A 16,992-nucleotide genomic window follows, 5' to 3' on the forward strand; every position below is an offset into this window, starting at 1 on the left:
TTCAATCCACATATATTAACAGTCTATGGTTCGATCATGACTCTTGACAATGACACTGCTCAGGTTGCTTAGCTGTGGGCATTTTCCCTTTCCAGCCAAGTAATATGGACTGACAGACAAACCAGGCAACCAACAAATACTTTACTATTTACCATTAATTTAACAACTCCGGTCTTGTCATTAAATAGCTTTAGACTCAGACTAGACGTGCAGATGCTTAGCCACGTTCTATAGGTGTGTGTGCGTGTGTGTGTGTTTTATGGTAGTTAGTGATTTCATTAGTGTTACATTGGGTGTCTTTGGGAAAAAGTTAAACCTGTAGTGGAGTCCAAAGTGTTGCAGACATTACAAAAACCCTAAAATGGAACACACACACACACACTACAAGGAGCAAAATCCCATCAGGTAAATGCATCAGTCCTTCACATTGAAATGCTACATAAAATCTAATGTTTAGATCTTCGATTATTCGAAGGCTTGATTTCAATAACCTGACACACCAGATGGTGCTTGTTATATCGCGACAATCCAGCTGCCATGCAAGGTAATATTTCATACTAATGGCAGTCAGTTGATGCCAACCAACACACAATATAAATTAATTGGGGGGGGAGGGGGGGGGTCCTGCAGGTTTTATACAGAGATTAATAAGCATGTGGAAAATCAACCCATTTTAGTTTGACACAAACTATAGGGATCCTTTCCCCTTCATTTTAAAACAGGATAGACAAGCAGACACAAGAACAGAGACGGTATTTGGTTAATATTCACTGTAGGTTTTATTACAAGTGTCATTAACTACAGGGTAGAGAGAAGAACTGGGAAAAACCAATTCACATTAACCTACAGCCAAAACCATTTTTCGTCAGAAAAACAAAAAAAACAAGTACTGGTAAAAAACGGAGCATTTAAAAGAGGAGGTTGGAACAATAATTTCAATCACATCAGAAGACAACCATGTGTAAAATATTCTGCACATCTGTCACAACCACCCTTCTGTGCAGACAGGAAGGGACAACAACCCAGAGGAACTATATTTTTTAGCTGGTGTCCATCTGAGAAAACAGAAGAATGAAATTAGACATCTGCAAAAACACAATTTGTTAATTAACAAGTAACGCATTGACACGGCAACCTACCCTGGCATTGTAGGCGTCTAACTGGGCGTCGAGTTCTTCTGCTGACAGCTGCTGCTTGCTACCACTACCGCCGCGGCCACCCCGACCTCTTCCCCCGGCACCGCCTGCACCACGTCCTCCGCGGCCTCTCTGCATGCCTCTGAAGCCACCCCCACGATTTCGGTTCATGCCTCCTCCACCACCACCTCTGTTCAGACTGAAAACAAGAGCACCAATCACAGAGTGTCCACAATGTGCGTCATGTTGCTTGAAAAACAAACATAAGAACCACACTTACCCCTGCATAGGTCGCCTCTGTGTGTCAATCTGTGATGTGACGAGCTGTATGTTCATAGGCCGCCCTAGAGAGAAAGACATGAGCCTCACAACTTAGGCAGGGCAGTAGTGCTTAAACAATCAGTCAAGTAATTTGCCAGATAGATAATGTTCTTATATTATCAAAGTTTAAAAATACTGAAAATCTTTGTGCAGCCATAATTTGAGTCAAAGCGAGGACATGATACATATGAATTAAGTTTGAGGCATACCATCAAGTGGGATGCCATTGTATTGTTTCATGGCCTTAAGGGCATCTGCCCTTCTTTCAAAGTGGACATCTGCGGTTCCCAGGCTCCTCCCTGATCGGTCGTAGTGAACGGCAGCCTTTTTCAGAGTCCCAAATTCAGCAAAAAGTTCCTGAGAAAAGAAAAGGGAGGCTTGAGTAACCATTCCTATGCCTCACCCAGTTTAGCACACCAACACATGGAATATGCTCCACTCACAAAGATCAAAATGGGTAAGGCAACAAGCCACGTACCTGAATGTCTGCATCTGAGACCCCAAAGTCGAGATTGGAGACGAGGAGCTTCCCTCCAGTTTCCACACCAGCTCCTCCGCCACCTCCGACAGGGCCACTGAAGCCACTGAAGCCGTTGTCATACATGTCATGCTGCCACTTATCTGGAAGCTGTTTAGGCTGCAACAGATGAAAGAGAACGCACCTGCTGACTTCAGGATCCCCTTGCCTCTGTCAATCACAGAGTCCACACGGCTGGGTGTTGGGGTAAGCAGGGGTTCCACTTCCAACAGGGCCAGGGTGCTCAGTTCCCCCAAGAGGATCCCCAAATGTTCCCTGCCCACCCCATCACTACAAGCAAGTGAATCAGTTCAGACAGAGGACATACACAGGACAAACAATCTTAACAAAGAGATGTTTTGTATATAGCTTATACATAATGTCTACAATTAAAATATTATGGGTATAGCATTTGCTTAGACTATCCATTTATTCAATTACGTCAACATTGACCAATATTTATCATCCCAAAACCACCCACAATCTCTATACTAACCCCTGAACAACTTGCCCACCCCGGCTAGCTACCAACTTCGCCCATTGTTCTCTTGCCATCTGCGCCTCCACCAAAGACTCTCCAGATATGATCCTCGGGTACACAGGGGTCGCCATCTGAAGCAGTGTTGCCTCCAGCGTTGCACCGTGTTTTCTTGGCCCGCCCAAAAGTTCTTTACCAAGCCACGAAACGGGCTTTCATGAAGGGGTTAGTGTCCATAAGATGAGGGTGGATGGATCGTAAAAACTAGATAAAATGGCCAGCTACCCCCTCTATGTGAGCGTGGCTTATCTGAGCGTCCATTTTGAGACCACGCCATTTTGATTGGGGCTTTGTTGAGCTTGTCTAAATACTCATTCACACTTAAGGAGTGAAGGTTTGCCTTATGTGAACATTACCAGGGGGTTGAAGTCCACTGATCCATCCACAAGTAACAGCCACACTGGTTGAAAAGCCACCAAACAGGCCTTGTTGTGGAACCCGCCAGCCACTCCCGAACAAAAGACCGCCTGGTCGCTGCACCGGGACAGACAAAAACTATACTCCAAAAGTGGTGGAAAAATCATTTGCGGGTGAATTTTCTCGATGAAGCGGTTTCCTCTCACCATCATTTTGACACTTGGGGTGGAAAGCCGTTACTGACCGTGGACTACTAGCTTTAATTTAAGGTGCCGGATTCAAAATGGCGCCGCAGAGGCCTTCACGATCCAACCTTTAGCTCGTTAGCCAATATGGCTAACACATTCGCTCTCTCCAAAAAGGCCTCCTCTTGGAAAATGATGTAACAATATGGGTTGTGGGAGAAGGAACACACTATGCATACAACTTCCATTAATGCTTAACCGCAAACCATAGAGCTCTCCCCCGGGGGAAACTCCGCGGTTACAGCGAACATTTGATTCGCTTGACTAGCAAGCTGGCTAGAGGGTTAGCTAGCAAGCATACTGGAGAATAGAAGGTTGTTAACCAGGCATTTTCAGGTTTGCCGTAGGTTTTTCCTTTTTCTGCCCATTCCTCTAATTTTCTCATACCCTGCTGTAAGGCGTTGGTCTGCCTCTACCGCGGCTCAGATTCTGTCGGCTCCTCATGGGGCCGGATCCGCCGCCTCGGCCTGCAAATCCTCCGCCGCTGACTCCAAGACGCCCAGGGCCTCCTCCTCCTCGGCCGCCACCAGAGCCTCCACGGCCTCGACCTCTTCCACCGCGGCCTCCACCTCTCTGCTGCCTGTTCTGCTTGATAATGTCGTCTAGAGACATATCCATTTTATCGGCCATTATGCTGCCCCAATAATGCTAAACTGCCAACGAATATATAAAAAAAATACACCCTAGACTCGATAGCTTCCTCTCCTTATCCCTTCACAGTTTCTACGACGAGTAAACACAATAAGCCAACCTCCGCTGTATATAGACAGCTGGTTCGGTACGTACTGCACGTAAACACAACGTCACCACGTAATACGCGTGACCAAGACACACACACCATTCTTTTGTAATACTGTTAATACAACATGTACTAATCAACATGAATGACTGGATAATGTTCCTCAATAACTCATATGTATAATTTAGGTTTTGTTTCACATATTCAAATCAGAGCTAAAACAATTAGTCAATTAATTGATTGGTCGATTGGCAGAAAATCAATCTGCAATTATTTTGATAATCATGCACATTTTTACTGGTTCCAGCCTCATCATTGTGACTATTTGCTGGTTTTCTTTGCCTTCTATGGCATTAAACTAAATATCTACAGTCAGACAAAACAAGCTAATTGATTATGTCAACTTAGATTCTAAGAAATTGTTTACTATTTTCTGAAAGTTATGGACCAAATGATTAATCAATTAATCAAGAATTATAATAATTGATAATTACCCGATACCGGATAAGCGGACGAAGATGGATGGATAATGAAAATAATAATTGGCCTAAAATAAGTATAACCAGAATATAGCATAATCATTTCTTATTATCTGGCTTTATGAAATTCCCTCCAGTGTAAGATTAAGGGTAAGTTTCACTTGGGTTAGTTAGTGGTTAGGGTTTACATGGTCAATATTCATGTAAGATAAATACAAGCAGGAGTACTGTAAAAGTCTTTTATTCAACATTTTGTTTCAAGGCTTAGGGGAGGGAGGGTTAACCAGGGGCAGCATACTCTGGGAGGTCTCTACTTAGTAAAGTCCATTTGAGGGCAAGAAAATTTATAATAAAAATGTTGGCCTTCTACATTGCATTTGGCTTCCAAAACTTGCCCATAAAAGTAAAATGTATATCCAATGTGACCACTCCTTTACTTCTACAATTTACCGATTAAACTATCTTCCAAAAAAAAAAAATAGAAGTCAGTCCTTTCGCATTTCCCCCCAAAGTCATACAAGTAGCAGTAGTAAAGAAAACAAGGTTTGTATTTAAGACTGAAGTCTTTTGTGTCCTGTGGAGAGTGTCGACAGTTTGTACCTCAGCATCAGATGTCAGCAAATGTTGGTGAAAGTTTGCATCAGTCCCATCCACATAATGTACATATGAAGATTTTGTGACTTAAAAAAACATGAACCAAGAGACGAGAGAATTTGTCCCGGTATCCTGGTTCTTTTCTTCGTAGTCAGTTGAAGAGGGTAAAGAAAGAGACGGGGGTTGCTATGGTCCAGAGCTGAGAAATGAGATTGGCATTCTGTGCTATAGACTGGCCAACAGGGCTGACTTTCTGGCTGATGGAGGAAAAGTTCTCGAGGATAATGGGTGGAAAGAAACGACCGGACCATCGTAAGAAAGACTAGGACTTCTTGGAGTCCTGTGTGTTGCGTTTCTTAAGGTCGCTCAGGTCCACTGGTGTGAAAGCTGCAAGAGCAGACAGAAACAAGTTGTTAAATGGCCTGTGCTTGATTAATTTTTTTAATCTTTTATATAAGATAAAATCCACTTCACTACTTACAATGTAGGTTAGGATTTGGGTTCTTCTCCACATACTCTTGTGGTCCACGGTCATTACGTTCACTATTTTGTGTTGATCTGATGTCTCGGAGCACACATTGCCAGGCTGTGAAAGAGTGAAGACAACAATGCTTTTTTTTTTACATTTAGTTGTTAGTAATGACATAAGAAGACAGACTGAAGGTAAATCAGAAGTCCAACTTAAAGAAAGTGTGACGTGTAGTTTAAGTGCCCAATCTCACTGCATTTGAGACAGTGTGCTGGCATTTTGTAACTTACAAACTCATTATAGCACTTTTTAAAGTAAGTAAGTGCTTCAATGCCAGTCTTTGTACTCAGAGTGAGCAAATTAAGTTGTCTGATTCAGATACTGTAGCACTATTTATACTTCTAATGATGATAGTTGAAGTGATCGCTGAAAAGCAATCTGTGGACTGGTCTGGGATCATTAGCACAGCACTGTCACTGTCCAAGCACTCGGATCTACCTTTGACACTACTATTCTCAGGACTTAAAGGTTCCCTGTGGTGTTTTTGACCTCTAGCAGCGCTATAGAGTGTGTTTCTACCATTTCGTTCCCTATTTTGTTTATCTTGTGCATGTGCACAAGGACGCACATACAAACGTGCACACACTGGTGATGCGATACATAGTCAAGCTAATGGTTTCACATTATACCACTGAACTACACTGCCCTGCAAAGTGTGAAACTGAGAAAAATGACTTTAAAGTTTCTGTTTTCTCCAGACAAAAGTATTATAGGTAGGACTCCCAAAATTTGACAACTAGTTGCTATAATGAAGAAATGTTTGTATGCAAAAAATCTTGAGCTCAGAATTGACCTTTGACCCTTGTTTGGCAGTTACTGTACTCTGCCTTTGTATCATGTGCCAAAAACAAGGAGTCGTGCAAAAGGCAGTAACTGACATATAATCAATATTTGCTTGCTGTTCACCATACTTACATCCATTATAAGAATACCCAACCAAGGTCTAATCATCATGGTATTTCTCTTAAATTATATAGAAGACCTTTGGTTGTTCCTATTTAGTGCTATAATGATCAGGATAGTGCGGCAACACTAACACAGTTAAACAGTATGACAGATAAGTTACTTTGCAGTACAGTATGTACAGAGAGAAATATTTTCTCAATAAAGATAATTTAATTATAATTGAATACAAAGGTATATTTGTCGTTTAACAATAAATATTTATTGTTTAACAATAAATATATTATGTTTAACACTTTTGCAAGGCACTGTATCCGTGTCATATTCTCATTAGGGGCTGAGCCCCCCTAAAGGTCTGATCCTAGAATCGCCCCTGATTAAGGGTTAAGGGCCACCAAACTGCTCAAGATGCACAGTCAACAAACTCGACTTGGATTACTACTTTTTAATTCTGAGATAACATTGACAGAGTTGACCGACCATTTAGGTTAGCCTACTTTGTACGGACGTTAGCGATAACTATCTTAGCGCTATTATGGATTTGTGTAAGATCTGACATGAACACCTGCAAGAAGGAAATATGGTTCAAACACATATGGACTGTTGTGGATACAGCAGATGACGTGCATTGCTATGGATTATATCTTCCATGGATTATATCGGATTGCATGGAAAGGTAGGATGCCTGTGTATTTAATAATTGCTTTTCGGCGTCTGATGTGAGTGAGGAGGTGTGTCAGCATCACCGTTAGCGCTACGTGACACAGATTAAATTTAGCTAGCGCCGGGCTGTCACTGACATTGACAGATCTGAACCATCGGCACTTTATTTTAAAGATGTGTCGTGTGTATGTTACGTGGTTTGGTGACAATTAAAAGCGGCAAACTTTGACAGTATGACAAAGCCAGAGTACAGTAACATCACGGTGGCACAGTAACATCTCTCTTGATGCCTGGCTAAACAAAGTCAGAACACCTTAACTCAACTTCAGCATGCCGGAACAAAGGCAAAGAGTCTTAACAGCTGTTACGGCGTTCTGCTGTGGTTTCTCGTAACGTTTTTTATGTTACGGTTGTCATAGCCCTTTATTTTCTCGTTAAAACAATCAAATTGACTCACGATATTTATCCACATGATAAAGGAGGTCTCAAATAACCCAAAAATGACATGATGTTACGGCGTTTTGCCTTTGTAGGGCAGTACAGGTGGCAGTAACGTGCCAAGATACAAATTAGTTTTTTTAGGAAGGAAAAGCATTCGTCATGTCTGTTAGACCTCAAGGATACACAAAACATTGTAATAACACAATGAGAATAGTGATACCATTTGGTGAGTAACACAAGAAAACTCCACAGGGCCCCTTTGAAATCTACACAATAAATATACACATATAATTCAAAATACATGAATCACTGAGTATCAGTGTTCAGAATGAGAGACTGTTTAGTGTAGCCTCTTGCATTGTGGAGAGGGAAAGCTGACTGACAGGCGAAACTGTTGTATTGGCAACACAAATCCTGTCCTCACATTCAACTGGGCACATAACCTGTTTTTTTTGCTCTATAAGCTGTTTTGAAAAACATACTGTAAACAGTGTAATATCTATATCTAAGTGATATGAGCTGAATGAGGTGATTTACATGAAGACGGTAACGAAAACGTCTAACTGGAGAGACAAAGAGATTCTGGAACTTGTCGGTCGACGCCGCCAAAATCATCAGACAAATTCAAGGAACGGCAAGGGACTCGGTTGTTTATGACCAAATTATGAACAGCTCCGTGACGCAGTGTAATCCACATTATGTCCTGTCTGCTGCAAGCTCTACCCAGCGCCACCTCTCGTCTAAATCATAAATCAAAAGTATTTCCAATAAGGGAGAGCGCATCTGGCCCGGACAATCTCCTGTTGTGTGCTACATGTGTGAAAGGGATACTCAGGACTATGTTTGGACCTAATTCCTCAGACATAGTCTGGAATTCATATGTGAAAACAGCTTAAGTAATCAGAATGAAGAGTCCCGACCTGCTGCACAATATATAGAATCCAGAAACACACCATGGTCACATTTTTTTGATGGGCCTGCATTAAGCTCTTTACGCTGCGATTGGTTTACTGTTGAACTTCAACTGAAGAAATTGTTTTATATCAATACGCTACTCTTGTAGTTATTACACAGGAGAAGACAAGTCACCTGCAATAGACCTATCAATAATCACCCACTTAAATCAAATGGGAAAGCATGTCCAGAAAGAAGAAAAGGACTTTCAGTATTTCAAGCATAACATTTTAAAAACAGGTCAAATTTTATTTTCCTGTTGCTGTTTTTGCTAATGTCAGTAGCGTACAGGAAATAAACTTGGGTCAAAGCTGTTCTCGGACAACACAATTCAATTAGTTCTGAGAGGTCTATTATTCTGAAATAAATAACAAAATGCTTAGATCATTTTGAAAGAAATCAATGTTAGAAGGCGTACTTACTATCATGTATAAAGCGCACATTTTCCTCATGTGCTGGGGTGAAAAGCTCCCCACTGTTAGTAGGGGATCGGGGGCTTGAAGTCCGCTTGTAACTATTCACCATCCTGGGAGCAGATGAGCTTCACAAACATGAAAACAGAAAAATTAGCAGCATAAATAGACATTCATTTGGTTTAAGTGTTTTTTTTTTTAATCATTTTTGACTGTAAACATACTTAAACATAATCTTCTGTGTCTCAAGCCCAAAGCAGTACAACATTAAAATGATGTTTGATTACATTTTAATGAACACTATTAATACTGATCTATTTGTACTTGTGCATTAGCACTTAAGTGCCACAACTTATTACAGACCTGGTCATTCTGTTTGCAGTCTGTACTCGCTCCTCGCTCCTCTATGGTGAGTGGATTTGAAGAATAAAAAAGGTTCAGAAGTCCTCAGCTGAATTCTAACAATAAACAACAATGGGAAGTATAGTATCTCCACGTGATCTAAGAAGTCAGTTTCCAAATGACATAACTTAGGCCTGCATTTACATCACAACTAACCATTAGAATCAGAAAACTGTTAACACTGCTGGTTAGCCCACAGAGTTACATTTGATAGCTAACGTTACTAGTCACTTACAATAAACTATATCTTCAGAAGAGTTCTGGTAAGTCAAGTAACATTAGTAACAATATGAATGTTGTTAACTCCTATAGAGCTATGGTACGCTGTGCGTCGGGAAACCTGTTCAAATACTGACGTTAGCAAGCCAAGGGGCTTTTGTTTACGTTTTTACATTAGTAGCTTCAGTAGTGTTAGCAGCAGGCTATAGAGACAGACCCGGTAGGTTAGCCGCTGGTCAAATTCTCATGAACAAGACTATTTATTGTCCCTAAAATCGTTTTTGCTTATTGGGATTCGTGTCCCCCTATAGCTTTGTCCTGGATAGCTTACTATAGATTTGCTGACACAATAATTTCAGCTAACTTTAGCTAGCTAGCTAGCTAGCTGGACGATTTACATTGTCTTCTCGGAGCTTAGCTTCAATCAGCTAATATTTTGCTGGCGTTACTGGTCCCAAATATTTATTAGAAAGACGATTAACGCAGTAATAACATTTTCAAGATGTACAGTAAAATACACACTGTTAAGATATATAACAAACCTTTTTATAACCCTTGCTTTCGGTTTCTTTATTCAGAGACTCGTACGCCGTTAGACCTGGCTAAAACGTTGCCAATGCCAACCAATCATTTCCGGGAAAAGCTTGGAATAGACACGGAAGTGCTTTACGTCTTTATTTATTTTTTACATTATTGATATAAGCGTATATGCACACACACACACACACACGCACACACACACACACACACACACACACAATATATGTATGTGTATATATATATATATATATATATATATATAGTGTAGTGTATATATATATATAAAATAAAATATATATAAATAAAATAATAATATATATATATATATATATATATATATATATATATATATATATATATATATATATATATATATATATATATATACTACCGGTCAAAAGTTTGGGGTCACTTAGAAATTTCCATTCCACTCCATTACAGACAGAATACCAGCTGAGGTCAGCTGCATTGTTTTTTTAACCAGGGCAGCAGTTTTCAGATTACATTATGTTCTTACATAATTGCAAAATGGTTCTCGACTGTTGTAGAAAGAAGTGGCTGATCTTTAATGCAATATCTACATTGCCCATTATCAGCAACCATTCATCCAATGTTCCAAAGGCACGTTCTGTTTACTAATCTGATCCCATTTTAAAAGGCTAACGGAAAAAACATTGGAGAACCCTTTTGCATGATGCTGCTATGATTTGACACTAAAAATAAAATGTAGGCTAATTGAATTATAGGCCTACCTGAGATTTTCTGTTCAATGAAAAAAAGTATGATTATGTTATCAAAACAATCCCACAATTAATAATTGTGATGTCTTATAACTTATATCAAGGCCATGTAAACTTTTGGTGAATAGACATGCTCTCACTAATCTAAAATTGCCCAATTTTGTTTTCCTAAAACACTAAAATCTCTGTCTTCTTTAATAAAAATACAACAGTCATTGTTGCTACTGTATTTTCATTTTACATTCATGTCAGGATGCCATACCAGGAACATCAGGATATATGTTTGTTATCATTTACCATTTGAAAGCAGAGGCAGCAGCAAAACTAAACTTAAGTAAAGCAAGACTAAAGTTGAGGGCACATACATCCCAGTTAATCTTATAGCCAAGTAACAATGCTTTACCCAACGAGGATGGCTGAAAAAATCCAGCATGAAGACATGGTGTGTTCTCTCTCTTGTAATACACTTTCATTTATTCTTACACAGACCACACAATAGCAACTCAGTCATATTTATAAAAGGTTTCTTTATTTATGAAAACGTACAAAAATAATTAATTAGGAGAAAATTATAAGACTTTCATTGCTGACATTCGTATTTCTACTACAGAAAACAAAAGCAATACATCAGGGGGAAATATTGCAGCATTAAAAGAGCTTATACACCATAAACTTGATGTTTTTATAATTATATTTCTGACCATCAGTGAAGTATCAATTATTCATTTGGCTGATCCTCTTTCTGCCCAGCAGTGAGAATACATAATACATCATTTTATGTCTATAAAACACAAACATCTCGGCTCAAATTCTGCATTGTAAATTCAATACACAGTTTGGAAACACACAGTCTGCAGTGCAACCAGCTACTTAAAAAGTGACTGCTAAATACTAACACAATCGATAGAATACTTAAACTGAAATGCTCAGGAGGATGTAGATTAATCTAATTTCCTTCAGAAATTAATAGGTATTCAGACCTGGACCATGGTGAGACATTGCTGGTATTGTACAACTGTACATGAGCTGAGAGTGAAAACAGATGTTCGCAGATTAACATTTGTTGCATAGACACTGGCAGTATGACGAATACACAAATGCGCAAAACAAAGTAAAATGAAATAAAATAACATAACCACCAGAAACAGAAATGCAGCCTAATGGAGTATTGCTTTGAGGCTGCAAATTAGAAAAATAACTTTTGAAACTAACAAACAGAACCACCATTTTGCTTTACAGGATCAGTTACGTGGCCCTAACTCTGGCTATATGTTCTTCCACCCTGTTACAGGTTTGGTTGGTATTGCACTGTTTAATACTGTTAAATATGTTTTTCTTTCTTTTCCAAGTGACTGCTAAGCTTTCCGTCTTCTCTGTTTCTGTGGTCTCACTTTGGGTCCATTTGGTGCCCATCACACACAGCCCGTCTCAAACAGTTTGGCCAGCTCTTTGCAGTCTGGGTCGATTAGGTCTGCAGGCTTCTCTCCGTTCTCGTTCTCTGCCTCCGTGCTGGCTCCCATCAACAGCAGATAGCTAAGTGGAGAATGAAGCAGAGCGTTGTTAAACAGAGGTTCTCATATATGAGAACACAAGAAAAACATGGAATAGTTTATTATTACTGCAACTGATCTTCTTCAATGGCTGTGATTTTTCATTGTTTCACTATCTTGACTCAAAGACCTCAGAATAACTAGTCAAAATTCAGTGGTATTATTGAAGCTGTATGTATTGAGGATGAGTTCCATAATTTTCTTTTTATGGATATAAGTTAACACAAAACATTCCCTCGTGTATTTTGACATTTTAAATTCTCTCCTATCCAACGATGTCCCTCTCTTTTAAGCCCTGGGTTTACTCAATTCTGAATACCATGTTTTGTGTATTGTGATGAATTATGTCATTGTTTCATGGGTGTGTTTTTTATTGCCTATTGTCAATGTTCAGAGCCAAACTGCCAGCATCATATCCAGATAAACTTTCTCTCAGTAAGGACGTTGTGATAAGGTGACTTCTTCTAACACTTTTAGGGGTTATTTAAAGCATGCAAATTTCATAGGAAAAGTGTAAAATTTCACTATCTGTTCAGTATTGAAATTAATGACCTATGTTTTATTTTGCTTTTGAGAAATCAGCAGCAGATGATGAAGTCTTTCATGTTTTATTCTGTGCGACCAGTGTGCTGAAAAAGGAAGTGTGATGATCGGTCAAGAGTAAAAGGTCACCTGGCAATTTCCGGGTAGCCGTCACTGCAGGCCATGTGAAGTGGCGTCCAGCCATCTTCGTCTCTCTGATGAACATCAGCACCATATTTCACCAGCAACTTCACCACCTCCAGGTTTCCTGTTAGCACGGCTTCATGTAGTGCTGCCATACCTGCACACGAGACTACGTCAGATCCTCTGCAGCAGCACTAGCACACGGCCATGCAGTCAGTTCAAATCAGTGATTGACATCTAAACAGTTTCGAAGCCTCGATCCTCATTGGCTGGCATTATTTCTAATGTCAAATAAAATGTTCAAAATTGCTTTTTGACAAAAAAGTCAAGGCTGTGGAGACTTACCTGAGTGGAAGAGTGTATCCACACGAACCTTCCTCGCTCTCATGAACCGACCAATTTGCTCCATATCTCCTCGTCTCACAATATCCTGGAAGACGATGTCATTGGGGAAGTGCACAGTTCTCTTTGCAGGTGTGACGGGTATTACAGGTGCAGGGTTTTCCTTTTTTTCTTGTGTGCGGCGTGTAGAACTGTACCGTGACTCTTTGCTGTAGGAGGGGATGTAAGTTGATGCAGCCTTGTAAGTGGACGTGTACTGTGATGGGGTGTAATGCGTCGTGCTGTACTGTGTCGGGGTGTACTTCGTTGGAGAGGTATATGCAGAGGTGTAGTGTGGTGTAGATGGTGTGTAATGTGAGGGAGTGTGATAGCTAGGTGTGTTGTATGTTGGTGTGTACTGTGAACTGCGTGTGTACGTTGACGCCGGTACATGGTAGTTGTACTTCATCCCTGCGGTGGTTGCGGCTCTGCCTCCCCCTATGCTGTCAGCCCAGGAGGAGGGAAGGGAGAAATCCAAGAGAACGCACCAATCCAATAAATGAGCAGTATCCTTTGCTCTGTGTCCTTTGTGTCCTCTCCTCGCTCACTTCTTATCCCTTAAGTTCCCAGCTGGAGTATCTCCTGCTGTTACTGCAAAATACTTCTCAAATCCTTTGCTTCACTATGATCCAATCACCTTCTTTTAGCTTGTATGGTCCTCCTTTTTTCACTTGCTGTGAATTTCTCCTAATTAAATTTAAAATGATCTTTTGCACAGTGTGTTTGCTGTTGCACAGAATCGTTGTCTGGTGGGGCAAATGGGAGAGGACCCATATATACCCTTTGTAGGGCTATTTTAGGGCTAATATCCAGTGACTTCAGCTTAGAAATGAGTGGCCCTATTCCAGTTCCTCCCACTGTACAGTCACATGCCTTCTGACACGGCACCCACCCCTCATAAAAAATGTTGACAACCAAAATGTTCCCTTTGAGTCTTGAGACCTACAACTTCCCACATAAACATTTCAGAGCTAAATATTGACAGAAGAGGAAGACCATACCTCAAATGCACAGGAGGCTTCCCAATCATGGGTTATTACAAGTTACAGTTATATACATCATTGTGTGTGAATCACATTGTTTTGTTTCTATTAATGAGAGGTATAGTGGAGGACATATAAACAACAGCAAACAGCAATAGCACATGATTTCATTTTGGCATGTGTTGTTGATTTGTCTGCTTGCGTCATACCTAATGGTGCAATATAACCTTAGTTCAGTGGTGGCTACAAACATATGATGATCTTATAGAATATGAATCATTACTGTAGGATTAAACTACCCAGTAAATCTAAAGGAGTTAAAATGAACACAACCTTAAACATTTACAGCAGTAAAATGCAACATACACATTGATGCAGCAGTAACATCAATTCAGAAAACATTATATATAATAGTAAAACATTGACCGGGAACATTTGACTGCACAATAAATACTTACCTAGTACATTTGGTTGATAATACTTAGATACTTTTATTTAGTAAGGTTTTGAAGTACATCTTCTTCCACTGCCTTAGTTAGACCAGTAACATTAGAAATTGATTTGAAAACCCCACCCATGTTTTACTTTTAGAATAAAGTGGAGATCTTTAAGTTTATGTTTCTCCATGTTTCTATTTGACCCGCAGGTCCGTTATCATGTGACACTTGCTCATGCTTGCCCTTTGATTCATAACCAGATACACCAATAAAATTCACCCAATGAGGAGGTTGTGTGTGGGACTAACTGTGGGGGGCAAAGCCACTAAATGTAACCTCTCCCTTCAAATGCCGCTGAAGTCACAGCTATTTACAACACTGAACTTTGCCTTCCAAAGTAAGATTGACACACATAGAGCAAAAATGTTGCATTTCTTATAAACAGTAATCCTATTTTCCTATTACATTTTTACTATTCAAAATATAAAATAACAAGTTTCATGCAGTATGTGAGAATGGTGCTGTAATGTTGTGCTGGTGGCACCAGCTGCCCCCAGACAGATTTCTACGATGGGCAGAGCTGGTTATAAATGGTTCACAAAACCTTGGGCATTTCACAGATGCTGCCAATGTAACAGAAGAAATAGCGTAGCTGCCATCCTCAGGTTTGTGTATCTCACCACAACTCCAAGATATGACCTGCTCCCGAACCTGATCTCCTCTGTTGTAATTTGCAGCTATTCTAATGCGTTGCTGCATATTCTACATACTTTACTATTCAGTATCACTTTAAGGTTTTCTGCGCACCCCTTTTCACCTTCATAACTGTCGTAGAGTACAACAGTTGTGACAGCAGAAAACCTGCAGATAACTTTTTTTCAGAACTGAACACATGCACTTTAGGACCGTTTTGTGGCATATTTTCAGTTTTGTTTATTACACAACCAGAGGAGGGAGATCACATAACTCAGTTTATCCCAGCAGGAAATGATCAATGCACTTCTGTTATGATAGGAGTTGACCCCAGCTCTAAATGCCAACACAAATTATTTTTCATCACCTCCCCGCACTACTGGTCTCTAAACAGTGGGAACAGAGGCTTAGAACTAATGTCTAGACAAATTGAAGTGATACTATTTGAATGTTCACAGCTCCAGGGAGAGACTTTTAGAAGCAGCTATCAGGTTCCAAAGTCTCTTATATAGCATTGAGTACTGGGGATACTCCCTCCAGCTTCCCTTCACTCCTCTCCACAGAAACTTCCTCAGCAGAAAAAAGGAGAACCTCAGCATGTGAAAAACGAAAATGTTTGTTTGTTACAGCCCGGAGCGATGTTAGGCCTGCTCTTGGACTAAATGCCAGAGAGAGAGAGGTCGCACGTGTTTCAGCTTCTTTCCATACATAGTCCCAGACTGCCTTGCATGTTACGATCTGTCAAATTACCAAGAAGTCAGAGTTGAAAACATTAAGGTGTATGGAACATTGCCAAAAGACAATGTTAGCAACAACAAACATTGACAGGAAAGGGACAATGTCACACATCTGCGTGGTGTCATCAACTCCTACCTCCCTCAACGTGACTTTTTAGGGTTAGGGGTGACAATCCTAGGTATCTCTAGCTTATATTAATAGTTACCCTGGAACTCGTTTAGTTATATTGTCTAAATATCTCCTAACATAAATATCTAAAGCAGTTTGATTATGTTGCGAAGCTATCTTTACTGCAAGGACTAAAGTTATCTCTACATCATCTGTTGGCCTAAAATAAGTCAGATTTAAGTATATTGAGAACAGAAAGTGCAGGTATCAAATTATAAAATATCCACCAAGTGTTATTTTTTAATAGCAGAACATAAACTCCCAAAGGGCGCTTAAAATCTCCAGATTTCCTGAAAATGAAGTTAAAAATACAGAGGACATGCCCACAGTGTCCACAATGATAGCTGCAGCCCTGTGTGTGCCTCTGATAGGGAAGGAAGTTCTGAGTATTGATACTGGTAGTCAAAACAAAGTCTCATGTTGGATCACATTTTGGGCACATGAACACTTTTTTGGTGCATGCACTGCTTAAATAGCACTTCCTTGCATGACTTGCCGAAAACAGGATGTGCCTTATATTAATTTTTCCCTGATCATAAACCTATTTTGCCCATTATTTTATCAATATCAATTTAAAGAATGAAATTAATAACTGAAACATTTTAATGATTTTAACGATTTAACGACATGAACACTTTTTTTGGTG

The 16,992-nt window shown here is 39.9% G+C and overlaps 3 protein-coding genes across 4 annotated transcripts; all 3 read right to left on the reverse strand.

Annotated features, from left to right (window-relative positions):
* Positions 1–755: 755 nt before the first annotated feature.
* On the reverse strand, positions 756–3,867 carry alyref (Aly/REF export factor). The gene is made up of 6 exons (XM_031320832.2): positions 3,502–3,867; positions 1,936–2,094; positions 1,667–1,814; positions 1,417–1,480; positions 1,140–1,335; positions 756–1,055 (listed from the first exon to the last, which is right to left on the reverse strand). Exons 1-6 carry the CDS (start codon positions 3,742–3,744, stop codon positions 1,041–1,043), a joined length of 825 nt encoding a protein of 274 aa, XP_031176692.1. The 5' UTR covers positions 3,745–3,867; the 3' UTR covers positions 756–1,040.
* Positions 3,868–4,557: 690 nt separating this feature from the next.
* On the reverse strand, positions 4,558–10,106 carry mcrip1 (MAPK regulated corepressor interacting protein 1). 2 transcript variants are annotated; one of them, XM_031320892.2, is made up of 5 exons: positions 9,993–10,106; positions 9,193–9,233; positions 8,839–8,957; positions 5,408–5,512; positions 4,558–5,313 (listed from the first exon to the last, which is right to left on the reverse strand). In XM_031320892.2, the coding sequence occupies exons 2-5, from the start codon at positions 9,198–9,200 to the stop codon at positions 5,249–5,251; spliced, it is 297 nt and encodes a 98-aa protein (XP_031176752.1). In that variant the 5' UTR covers positions 9,201–9,233; positions 9,993–10,106; the 3' UTR covers positions 4,558–5,248. The 2 variants fall into 2 exon arrangements, with proteins under 2 accessions (XP_031176752.1, XP_031176751.1); XM_031320891.2 differs by having other exon boundaries at positions 9,193–9,287.
* Positions 10,107–11,409: 1,303 nt separating this feature from the next.
* On the reverse strand, positions 11,410–14,083 carry LOC116065402 (protein phosphatase 1 regulatory subunit 27). Its single transcript, XM_031320890.2, has 3 exons — positions 13,292–14,083; positions 12,953–13,103; positions 11,410–12,263 (listed from the first exon to the last, which is right to left on the reverse strand). Exons 1-3 carry the CDS (start codon positions 13,734–13,736, stop codon positions 12,143–12,145), a joined length of 717 nt encoding a protein of 238 aa, XP_031176750.1. The 5' UTR covers positions 13,737–14,083; the 3' UTR covers positions 11,410–12,142.
* Positions 14,084–16,992: the final 2,909 nt, after the last annotated feature.

This window comes from Sander lucioperca, chromosome 21 (genome assembly GCF_008315115.2).
Source record: "Sander lucioperca isolate FBNREF2018 chromosome 21, SLUC_FBN_1.2, whole genome shotgun sequence".
NCBI lineage: Eukaryota > Metazoa > Chordata > Actinopteri > Perciformes > Percidae > Sander > Sander lucioperca.